The sequence below is a fragment of the Pseudonaja textilis genome, chromosome 1, assembly GCF_049901715.1.
Source record: "Pseudonaja textilis isolate UNSWEBS1 chromosome 1, rPseTex1.2, whole genome shotgun sequence".
NCBI classification, from domain to species: Eukaryota; Metazoa; Chordata; class Lepidosauria; order Squamata; family Elapidae; genus Pseudonaja; species Pseudonaja textilis.
Window position 1 is genome coordinate 293,057,280 of NC_141990.1, and position 12,808 is coordinate 293,070,087.

General features: G+C 37.3%; 1 protein-coding gene across 1 annotated transcript in view; it reads right to left on the reverse strand.

Annotated features, from left to right (window-relative positions):
- The window catches only part of BTBD7 (BTB domain containing 7), a 71,275-nt gene that overhangs the window by 38,932 nt on the left and 19,535 nt on the right, over positions 1-12,808 (reverse strand). Inside the window, exons 2-3 of the mRNA XM_026713323.2 lie at positions 12,073-12,260; positions 8,183-9,262 (exon numbers count right to left, since the gene is read on the reverse strand). Coding sequence (XP_026569108.2) covers positions 8,183-9,262; positions 12,073-12,154 — 1,162 coding nt within the window. The 5' untranslated portion in view covers positions 12,155-12,260. The remainder of the gene's footprint in view (positions 1-8,182; positions 9,263-12,072; positions 12,261-12,808) is intronic.

The window sequence follows — 12,808 nt, forward strand, 5'->3', positions numbered from 1 at the left end:
AGTTATTTTTTTTACTGAAAATATACCGTTATTTTTTCTGTCCCGAATTATGTTTAAACTGAATAGCAAAATACATGTAAAAGTATGCCAATCTGAACAGATTTTGTTAAAACTTCAGTTACTACATAATGGTATAACGGTGATATAAACTTAAATTTAAAGTCTTTATTTATAAAACCCATCATCTGAAAAATACTAAAACCACACATTTTCTTCTCCTTTTTGGGGAACTGGATTTGTATAACACATTAAACCAAAGCCAAAGTAAACTTATGTATGATGTGTCTAGGACGGACTCAGTCTACATTCAATACATATGATCAGATAATTCCTCCTTCAGTGGAATTTGTCTTCCCTACACCAAGAAACACAAATGCAGAAAAGTTCAGAAGGCTATCATATTTTTAATTGTAACCTAATAATCAGAAAGGGACCGGTGGCTATCTCGTTAGCTATCTTTAAATTGCCAAGAAAATAATTCTTCAGCCACATCTACATTAGGACTTGTGATTTTCCACTAAAATCCAATTTTGCTTTCAAAACATTCATAACTTTTAATTAATTCTCACTTTTTCAGTAGCTCGATTCCAATTACTAGGAAGAGGCAAATGAATGAAAGCACTCTTTTTTCATTATGAAGTAATCATATTCATGATTATGTTAGTATTTTTAGATCTATAATTGCATTTTTAAAAAAATATTTCATTTTTTATACCTTTTCATAAATCATTTTGGTTACAGATTGCTTTTTTATTATGTATTAACCTTGGGTATCCCCCTAAATTTTAAAACAATTACTCAGTACAACGGCATATGAAATAAATACCTAAAGCAGAACAATGATTCAGGTTGAATCTTTAAGAACTCCACTAACAAGGCAGGATAACAATACAAACATTAATGTGATACTTAATTCAGCATGATCCCCTCTCCACCGCAGAAAATGTGATCACCACATAATACTTAATATCTGTTTTCTTGATGTAACCAAATACTGCTAAGGACTATATTAAACCAAGTTTCTCCCTGGTTTATATTTTACATACATACATACATACATACATACATACATACATACATACGTACGTACACACACACACACACACACACACACACACACACACACACACACACACACACACACACACACACACACACACAGTTCATTCCCAAAAATTTAATAATCACTAAAACCGAATGCATTGATAAAAATTAAATATTTTGAATCTCTTCTCAACTATAAAAAACAAGGGGGGAAACCTCATTTCCAAGAGCAGTTTATTCCTTTGTAGTAGCTCTGTGAAAGATAAAGCAGAATTGTCATTGTCCCTTTGAAGTTCTAATAATACAGGGCAGGCGAGTTGGACCCAGAGAAGGGTTTGTCTTCATAAATCAAGGTAAATACCATATATGTGCTTGGAAAGCAACCAATTATCAATATTTCAAACCCTGAGGGCTATGTGCCGCCTTTCAGAGGCACCATCTGTACCTCTACATTCTTGCCAACTCAGTCTCTGGGCAATCTTCAAACAGTTAGCAGTAAGGTTTACGTCACAAATTAAAACAAGAAAACACTGGACAGGTAAAGATACACAGTGGACAACTAAAACAGAACCACCGGAAGTAAAACTTAAAGGGAGTATAAATAAAAGCACTACAGTACTTGTCATGATTTCAAAGGACTATGGAATGAATGCAGAAGCCTTCAGACACAAAATATAACTCTGAAAAATCAGATTCTTCAGGTAAGTAATGGGTCATTTTGGATCAAGGGACACCAAATCGTTCCTAGTCACTTACCTGAATGGAATTGAGAAAGAATAAGGCTAGCAGGCAGACTGAATAGACTAAAATTGTAAACATACTTATCTGGTTATAAGATATGTTGTACTCACTGAGGGATTGATTATAGTACTTTTACATAAAGCTTCCTTATATCTGTAACTCAGGATAAAGTTTCATTTTTATATTCTAGAAAAGACTATTTTCATTTTGCAAACAAAATTAAAACCTCCATAGGTTCTCTTCTCCTATCATGCAGAGTACGTAGGGATAAACAGCTATTTCCAGCATTACAGCAGTCTTAAGAGCATGGCTACCTAGGAATAATAGCCATTGAATCAACAGGATTTACTACATAGTAAATCATATCTATTTATATTTGCAATTCCAAATGTCCAGTCTCCTTTTCTCTCTCTGTATGTGAGACAGATAGATATTCTGCTTTATGTGGAAAATTTGTGCCCCCACCCTATGGAATACAGATGAAACTCAAAAAATTAGAATATCGTGTAAAAGTTCATTTATTTCAGTAATGCAACTTAAAAGGTGAACCTAATATATGAGATAGACTCATTACATGCAAAGCAAGATAGTTCAAGCCGTGATTTGTCATAATTGAGATGATTATGGCTTATAGCTCATGAAAACCCCAAATCCACAATCTCAGAAAATTAGAATATTGTGAAAAGGTTCAATATTCTAGGCTCAAAGTGTCCAACTCCAATCAGCTAATTAAGCCATAACACCTGCAAAGGGTTCCTGAGCCTTTAAATGGTCTCTCAGTCTGGTTCAGTAGGAATCACAATCATGGGAAAGACTGCTGACCTGACAATTGTGCAGAAAACCATCATTGACACCCTCCATAAGGAGGGAAAGCCTCAAAAGGTAATTGCAAAAGAAGTTGGATGTTCCCAAAGTGTTGTATCAAAGCACATTAAAGTTATGTAGAAGGGAAAAGTGTGGAAGAAAAAGGTGCACAAGCAGCAGGGATGACCGCAGCCTGGAGAAGATTGTCAGGAAAAGGCCATTTAAAAGTGTCGGGGACTTTCACAAGGAGTGGACTGAGGCTGGAGTCAGTGCATCAAGAGCCACCACACACAGACGGATCCTGGACATGGGCTTCAAATGCCGTATTCCTCTTGTCAAGCCACTCCTGAACAACAAACAATGTCAGAAGCGTCTTACCTGGGCTAAAGAAAAACAGAACTGGTCTGTTGCTCAGTAGTCCAAAGTCCTCTTTTCTGATGAGAGCAACTTTTGCATCTCATTTGGAAACCAAGGACCCAGAGTCTGGAGGAAGAATGGAGAGGCACACACTGCAAGATGCTTGAAGTCCAGTGTGAAGTTTCCACAGTCTGTGTTGATTTGGGGAGCCATGTCATCTGCTGGTGTTGGTCCACTGTGCTTCATTAAGTCCAGGGTCAATGTAGCCGTCTACCAGAAGATTTTGGAGGACTTCATGGTTCCTTCCACAGATGAGCTTTATGGGGGTGCTGACTTCATTTTCCAGCAGGACTTGGCACCAGCCCACACTGCCAAAAGCACCCAAACTTGGTTCAATGAGCGAGGGATTACTGTGCTTGATTGGCCAGCAAACTCGCCTGACCTGAGCCCCATAGAGAATCTATGGGGTATTGCCAGGAGAAAGATGAGAGACATGAGACCGAGCAATGCAGAACAGCTGAAGGCGGCTATTGAAGCATCCTGGTCTTCCATAACAACTCAGCAGTGCCACGGGCTGATAGCTTCCATGCCACGCCGCATTGAGGCAGTAATTGCTGCAAAAGGGACCCAAACCAAGTACTGAGTACATATGCATGCTTATACTTTTCAGAGGTCCGATATTGTTCTATGTACAATCCTTGTTTTATTGATTGCATGTGATATTCTAATTTTCTGAGATTGTGGATTTGGGTTTTCATGAGCTATAAGCCATAATCATCGCAAATATGACAAATCACGGCTTGAACTATCTTGCTTTGCATGTAATGAATCTATCTCATATGTGAACTTTTGCACGATATTCTAATTTTTTGAGTTTCACCTGTATTCTTCCACTGGAGATTAGATAGGCCCCCACTCTTCTGGTCATTTGAAAAGGGGTTAAAACATGGTTCTGTGCCCTTGTGTAGAGAGCTCTAAGGAGGAGCAGTCATGGGGTTGGTTTAATGCCATGAGAGCCCTCCCTTTGTCTTTGTCAACCAATTTTTAACAGGGTGAATTATTCTTTCCTCCTTAAAAAATTATAATCTTTGAAAATTTTTAACTCAAATTTAATTCTTTAACATTTTAAGTTTTTATATATTGTTTTATATTTCCATGTTTTATTGTACACTATCCAGAGTCCCTCTTTGAGGGAGACAGACAGTTTAGAAATGTGAAGTATAAATAAATAAAATTGTGTGTGTGTGTGTATTTCAACAGAGGGGGAAAATTAATCTAGTTTACAAATGGGATACCTTTTTGAGGCAATTAATTTTAATACATTCAATTAAAATTAAATTTTAATGCTCTTTTTTCCATGTGGCCTCTGGCCAGTGCATATATAATTTAATCAAACGCATACATACCTTTGGAGAAAAATTAGGCGGGATTAGTTTCAGTGAGAAGCAGGGAATAATTCAGAAAGTCGAGAAGCTGAGAGCATAAGCTCACAAAGCAGGGAAGGTAAGTAGCATACAGATTCTTTTGTGCCCAATTGAATCCTCTGAAAATGGCGTGCTGAGTGGCCAGGTGGTTTTTTTTCCTCCTGACAAACAGCTGATTTTTCCACTAAAGCTGGTTCCTTGGCAGCATGCTCCCCAGATTTAAATGGCAACAACTAGGAATGATCCAGAATGACCCTTAAATGACCATCTCCTTTTACCTGGGAAGAGGAATCTCAATAGTTCCAATTCTTGGTAGGAGCAGCCAGAGCACTGGGTCTCCATCTGTTCCCTCTTGGCTGTTTTTTTTTTTTTAAAAGTGCGCTTCTATTTTGGCTCCATGCTTTAAAAGTTTTCTTTTTGACTTTTATCTTTAATTGTTAATTGACTGGCTAAATGTTGATTAATTCTAACACTTAGCTGGATTTTAATATGAATTTTTACTGCTTTATTTTGGAGTTGTGAATCACTTTCACTATATGAAAGTCGATGGTGAACAGATTCTTCCCTGGATAGTGAAAGTGGTCCGCTTTGATTTGCATTTACACTGCATTTTTATTAGAAGGATTTTGTATTCTATTAATTTTTAAAAACTCTCTTATTTCTTTTTTTACCTCTGATGGGAACTTTCCTTTTTTTTCTATTCACTTGTTATTGTCTCAATTATTTTTGCAGTCATTCTGTTATGGTACATCTACTTCTCCAGTCTATGAGAGGAACTGTTTATGTTTTGTTTTGAAAGCTCAGCTACAAGAGAATTTTGGGCTATATTTGAAATGTAAACAATAATAAATTAAGGCTTTTGAATATTAGAGGGCAGTGTGATGGCTCAACGATTAAGATGCTGGACTTATTGGCTGAAAAGCCAGTTTACAAATATGCATGCATGGTTTTTCCTGCATTTTTCCTGCCGGTTTTATAAGCTTCTTACTGATCTTACATTTTTTTAAATATGTCCTCAATATGTCAAAGAAATTATGTCAAATTATATTTTTGTATAATCTGCACTTTTTTAAAAAACAAAAATACATTGTCCTTTAGGAAACAGAAAGCCTCCTTATGGAAATGAACAGGATCCGGTTGTTTAAAGCAGGGGTTGCCAACCTTTTGGACCTCAGGGACCACCAAATTCATAATTTTAAATCCCGTGGACCAGAGACTCCCCAGAAAGTCTGCAGGAAAATTCCCCACCCTGTTTTCCTACCGATCGATCATTCTTTATTTGGGAGCGCAGGATACCGTCTCCACTCCATTTTCGTGGGGTGGGGGGAATGAGAGAGAGGGCGGGAGGGAGGGAGGGAGAGAGAGAGAGGGAGAGAGAGAGAGAGAGAGAGAGACTATTGGCTTCATACAAGAAAAGCAGCAGAAGCAGCGGAAGTCTTTCTTTCTCTCCCCCAAACTCTGCCAGAAATGAGTCTTTATGAAACAGGATGCCTTGCAGGGTCCCAAAGACTCATTTCTGGTAGAGTTTGCAGGAGAGAAAGACTTTCGCTGCTTTTCTTGCATGCAGCCAAAAGCAGAAAAAGAAAGAAGTGGAAAGAAGCAGCCCGGTGACCAGGCCAGGCATGTGGGGCGAGTGGGACAAGTTCCCTCCCTCCGCCCTTTCCCCCCTCCCTCACTACCTCATGTTGTTCACAATGCAAGCGATGCAAGCCTTGTGTTCCCGTGGGCCATGTGGGCGGCACAGCCTTGTGTTCCCGCGCAGCCTGGATTCATTGTTTTGGGGGGTGCTTTGGGGGTGACATTTCTCTGCGGACCACCAAAATTTTCTTGTGGACCACCAGTGGTCCATGGACCACCAGTTGGTGGCCACTGGTTTAAAGGATCCAATGCTTCTTAGGCTATCAAAAGTCATAAGAAAAACATGACTGCACCCCCCTGCCCCAAGGGAAAACTGTCATAAATAGAGAAAAGTCAAGTGTGGACGTTCTACTGATTTCAAAAGCAATTGTATTTTTCAACTGGTGCTGAAATATTCTTTAATTTTATTCAGACTGGAATGGGTGACAGGTTTACTGGCCTCCTAGCACAAATCACTTCTATCCTGTTGCCTTAATTAGGTCTTCCCATTAGCCCCATAGTTACCATGTCACATGCTCAAACTATAACAGGTCAACGAAATAACACAAAAGTAAATACATAAAGTAGTCTTTGACTAGCTTTTCTTTTAATGAGACCCCTCATAAATCCTGAGGTGGTATATCAATGCGTTTTTAAATTGTACATATGTTATTACTAGTGCAGAAAAAAATAAATCATTGAGCATATTACTCTGTTCATTTTCCTTCATTACACTTTCCCGCATGCGTGATACAGAATAGTTTCAAAAAAACACTATGAAACTTAATACTCAAATCTGAGCAGATGATAAGCATTAATTGTTCATATATTGGACATTTACAGAGAATTATCTGAGTGAAACTCAAATAACTGAATAGAAGAATGACCAGAAGTCTATGGAGAAACATAACTGATACTGTGTGTCACATATTTCCACTTCTGTAAAGTGCAGGTAGCCCTTGCCTTATGCTGATTCACTTAATGGAGGTTTAACATTGCAACAGACTCAGAAAATTGTCTTACAATTAGTCCTTGTATAGTTACAAGTGTTCATCACCCCAACAGTCATGTGATCCTAATTTGGGTTGGTTGGCATCCTGCTCATGTTTATGATAACTGCAACATTTTGCGGTAACATTATTGTGACTTGTGACTTTCCAGCAGTTTTCAACAAGCGAAGTCAGGATTCCCTTAACGACTATGTAATTCACTTAATCTCTCTGGTAAAAATGGTTATAAAATCAGCACATGATGACTCACTTTATGGCTGCACTGACTTAAAGCACAACTGGGACTGGAATTTCCATAAGTCAAGAACTCCCTGTACATTAATACTGCAATTTTTCCACAACTTTATTCAAAGACCTGTTATGTTCAAACAGGCTTCTCACGGATACTGTACTAGAAATGCAAATTTACTTGTGGCATTTCTTTTGCAATGCTCTAGCTTGTATAAATCTCCTTCCTGTGCACCTGGCAGGGACTTCTGTATCCAATCCATGCAGAGACTTTTGATTTACATAATCTATTTTGAAATATAGGAAATATAGGAAATATGTGCGAAACAATAAGAGGTTTTCAAACTTGAAGTTATTCTCTGAAACCCTAGAAAGCTGCTATGAATTAGTTTGCAAGACCAAACAATAATCTGACTGTAACGAGCAGCTTCATATAGATATTGCTACATAAAGTAACCACTCCTAATGCAGTTATCTTCTACTTGGTTGAAGAGATCAATCAAGTTAGGAGCCAGTTCTTTGTAAAATAGTACATCACTGATAATGTCAATCATAACTTACAAAAGGAGGAATATCTCTAACATGGTGACTAGTGTTATCACACATGCATCAAAAACAAGTTTTTTTCCTGAAATAATTCATAGCCATCTGCAACTTAAAAGATACACAAACACACAAATGTGTGTGTGCGTGCGCACACACACACAGACACAAAACACGGAATTAAACCTCATTAAATATAGCTCTGTTCAGTAATTTATTCTGCAAAACATATAGTTAATTGACTAAAATTACATGAAGCTAATAATAATTCCAAAGCAAGATAATTTTAGAAACCTTGCCTAGAAAAGAAGGGCAGGAACGATCAAGAAATATATTTTCCAAGAAATTTTTTTAAAACTCCATCCAGATTTAAACATTACAGTGTGCTTTTAGAGGAATAAAAAAATTATTTACCTTGTGCAAGCATACTGAACTCCAGGAAAAGTGCTATGTGGTACAGTTCCATAGCTTCTTCAGCCTTTGTCATGCTTGTTTTTCCTGCTACAAGAGCCTGGACTTCACTTAGACTCCCTACTGATGGACTGCTGTGCAAAATAGAGAGGTCTACCAAATCTGTATACATACAGTTTAAAATTACCCTCACATATTTTTTTGGTATGATAGATTCATCTAGTATAATCCTTGTTGGAGTCCTTAGAGTTCGATCTGTAATTTCTTCTCCGGTTCGTATCCTCCTCTGTAGCAGATGCCGGAAGAAAGGTGAGCGCGATGAAATAATAGCTTTGTGCGCTCTGAGCTCCTCATCTAAGCAGCTCTGACTTCCGCCATAAGCTTCAACAAGTTCAGAGTCGGATGAAAAACTGAGAACCACGTCATAATAGCACATGTAATCCAACAGCCCTCGCATGTCAACATCTAGAGAATTTGGTGTTCCAAATTCCTCACTAAGCTGCATGAGAATGTCAACGTTCTGAAACCTTGAATCTTCCATCCCCAATTCACCTGTGTATAGATAGTGCAGCAAAGCAGAAAACATGGGCAGGTCGATGCCAGCTGTGTTGATATCCATTATAATCTCCGCACCATATTCTGGTGAGGAAGAAAGGAGGGTCTTAAAAAAGGGGCACCTTGCAGCCAAAATTGCACGATGCACAGGGAAGCAAGTCTCTTGGAAGATTAGATCGACATCTGTGCAGTATTTAAACTCGTACAGTTCAGCCATGTCTTTCTGCAGCGTCTTGGCTTCTGGCCTTGCAAGACTAGCTTGCAGAGAAAGCTCTTTTAAGGCTGATGTTCCTTCATACTCTTCCACTAAAGCATTGACATCCCGGACATCCCAGCCGGAGAGGAGCTCGCGCATCTGCTTGGCGTGGTCAGCAGACCGGTGAGACTTTCGGCGCTTAATAAACTTCTTTTTGAGGGTAGCAAGGCCAGAACTTTTCTTTTTCTTATCTTGAGGTTTCTCGTGGCCATGCTCAAGGCTATAAAGTTTAGATTCACAGCCATAACCTTGATGGGAATAGGACGATGTTCCTGAAAGAAGAAGAAGAAAAAAAGCTGCCTAAAGCCCAGAATTAGGGTGTAAAAAGTGAAATGCATTGATAGGAGTTTTAAACTATTATAAAAAAAATCTGAAAATGTTGAGAATAGTTTACAATAAACTAGCAAAATGTAGTTATAAAAAAAAATAGTGGAAAAACTATCATTTGACTACCCAGTTCTATCCAAACCAACAAAGACATAAGAATCAATACTGGCAGTTTTCAACTGTCAAGACCCCAAACTTTTATTTAGCTTTAATTTGCAGTGCATGGAGATTTTGAGAAATAAAATATTTATTTAACCTACTTCTTTTTCTTTCCACCTCTCTTAAACAAAATAGTGATGGCAGTATTCTAAGAGCTGATTTTAAGTCAAAATGGTTATGTGAAAAGAAAAAAATATATTTTTTTTTTCAAAAAAATAAACAATGTTTCTCTTTTTACAGATATAAAAAAATGGCCTGGATCATTTATCTTTCATCTGGAATATGTAACTGACTGAAAAAATCTCAGTTGCATTCCTGTGGTTTTACTATTTTTGTCTATCCCATGTCTTTCATTCTTCCATTTTTGTGGATTAATCTTGTTTGCCAGTTGGGGGAAGCTAATACACTGACACATCTTGTAAGATTTGCAAGGGAAAACATATTAAAGGACATCTTACACCATTACTAAATTCTGCCCACGTCTGTCATTATTTTCCAAATCTCGATTATTCTTTCTTTTTATTTGATCTTCTTGAAAGTTTGATATATAATATCTACGGCTGTGCATCTAACATCTTGAAATATTTCTAGCCCTGTGACAAAACTAAATATTGTTAGTCTTATTTTTATCTAGTCTGATGCATATTTAATTGTATTTATTCTAACTACAGCAATGTCTGATGTAAATTAACACCATACAGTTTGAAGATTTTCCCTCAACTTCTCCTTGTTGACTCCTTTGTAATTTGGCAAATGCATTACAGACCTGGCCAAACATGCACAGAATTTTAATATACTAGCAAAGGCTATAAGCTCTTTTAAAGATTTCTTGCACACTTCCCCTCTCCTAAACCTATAAACTTAACCCATAGAGATTAAGCGTTATATGAGTTTGGGGAACACTTTCTCAACATAAATGTTGAATCTTTTTGGTAATCTTGTCATGGAGTTGAGTTAGCTTATACAATTCAAGAGAAAAATGTAAATGAAATTCAACAGCTGGATAGAAAAATAATAATTAATATATTAAAATAAGGTTTTACTATAATTTTTTTTCGGAGTATAAGATGCTACAAAGTATAAACATATACACCATATTTTTCGGAGTATAAGATGCTACAAAGTATAAACAACTTTTGGGGAGGAAAACAAGAAAAAAAAATCTGCCTCTGCCTCCCAGCAATTTGCCTCCTTGTAGCAAACAGCAAACAACCTATTTCAGTTTCAGCACAGCCTAATTAGCACAAGCAGATAATTCTTGATTGGATCGGCCTCCCAACGATCAGCTGTTTCAGGCTGCAGAGATTGACATCGCCTATTGCTGCCTCCGCACGCTCCATTTTCAGTCACCACATTCCGTTTTCAGCTTCTGCACATCCCATTTTTGGCCCGTTCCGGGCAGTAGGGATCAAAATGGGTGGAAAATGGGGTGCGGAGGCAAAATATAGGATGTAGAGGCCAAAAGTGGTGTGCGCAAAGGTGGCAATGGCAATCCTACAGCCTGAAACAGCTGATCAGAGGCCAATCCAACTGCCAATCAGCTGCTTGTTCTAATCAGGCTGTTCTGAAACTGAAACTAAAACAGGCTGTTTGCTGCAAGGAGGCAAATTACTGGGAGGCAGACGCCAAAAGGTGGGAGCAGGCGGGTGGGCGGGACTTCAGCAACATTCACTGTATAAGACGCACAGACATTTCCACCCACTTTTGGGGGTGGAAAAAGTGTGCCTTATACTCAGAAAAATATGGTATATAAATATACAGCATAAAAACAAATATATTTTACTTTGTAAAATCCTTTTTGGTGTTTAGCTTAGCAAGGCCCATAAGCCTATATATTCCAAAATATCCATTTTGTTAAACGTTTTAAACCCTGATCACAAGTGATCAGTCTTTAACATGATTAAGACAGATGGTTTTAAAATATTCCAAAGAAAGTGAACAAAGGGATCATAGAACATAACTTATTGCAAGATGCAAGTATTAAAATAATTGAGGTTTCAATGGAACCCGTTAGGGCTTAGAATTAACGAATGCTTAAGATTATTTCCAGCAATCTTGCCATTAGATCTGTTAACTTCACAATGTTACATTATGTTAAAATGTACTTATATCAAGCTTTTTCTGCTAACATAGCCTGAGGAAATAGAATTCTATCTCATTTGGTAAACGTGAAGGTATCCAAATGCATGCTGGGAAAACCTTAGGTTTTTTTTTCTATATCAAGAAGCAATGGGGGAAGGATGCATAAGTTAGAAATAGCTAAATCTTGAACTTACCTAACGGGCAGATTTTTAAATATTGTTGGCTCAGAAAAACGTAACATTAAAAGTGTTCAGAATATCAGAGATAATTTTCGCAAGGCTTTTTAAAATTTCTGTTTGTTGCCACAAAAAGACAAACCAGAGCAGACAGGGTAATATTTAACCATTGGAATTTGTTCGTAAGAATCCTTTGCAAGGGATCAGAACTTGCAATACTGTGATAGATTTATCACATGAACCGCCTTTGAGTTAGACATAGTACCCAATGATTGCAGACAACATATGGCCTGGATATGCAATGTAAAAATCTTAAATGGAGAAACAGAAATACCTACCTATGAATGTCTGTTGTGCCTGAGAATTTCCCCCTACCCTTGGGGAACACGAATGAGGATAGTTTGAAGCATTAGCACCCATCTTCTTTAGTCACTTGAGCACTCCACTTTCTGGCTCATCAGCGCACAATTCCATAACCCATGATAGAACTTAAGACATAGTTCAAGTAGTAGCTTGTTCCCCATTTCTGAAAAATTGTAAACATAATATTACTATCTTTCCAATTGGTTACATGAATACTGTAAAGATTTAGCTAATCATATACCATTTGTAATGAGTTTTCTTATTGATGCAGCTAGAAGTGAACACATTTTACCCTAACAATGAAGTTAATGCATAATCTAATCATTTCTGAAAACTAATTTTGCATCAAGACCTATTTGGTCAAATAAAGTACAAGTTTACCTATAAAAGTTCATGAGATAGGAAATCCTTATATCTAGAATTTATGAACACATAAAAGATGTTGGTTTAAACGTGCATACTCTACAAACAGTTTAGACAGAAGCCATTGACAGCAATGTAACATACAATAGCTACAGTATGTAACCTTTAAAATGTATGAGCACATTAATAAAGGTAAGCAGAAACAAAACACAAAAAATTAAGAGACAAAACAAAAAGCTTTCAGCAAAGACTGAATGGGTAATACAGCTAAAAGATCATTATATAATGTGCAAATTTGACTATGGGGCACTTAAATATAATTTACACATATATGGACAAGGTAACATT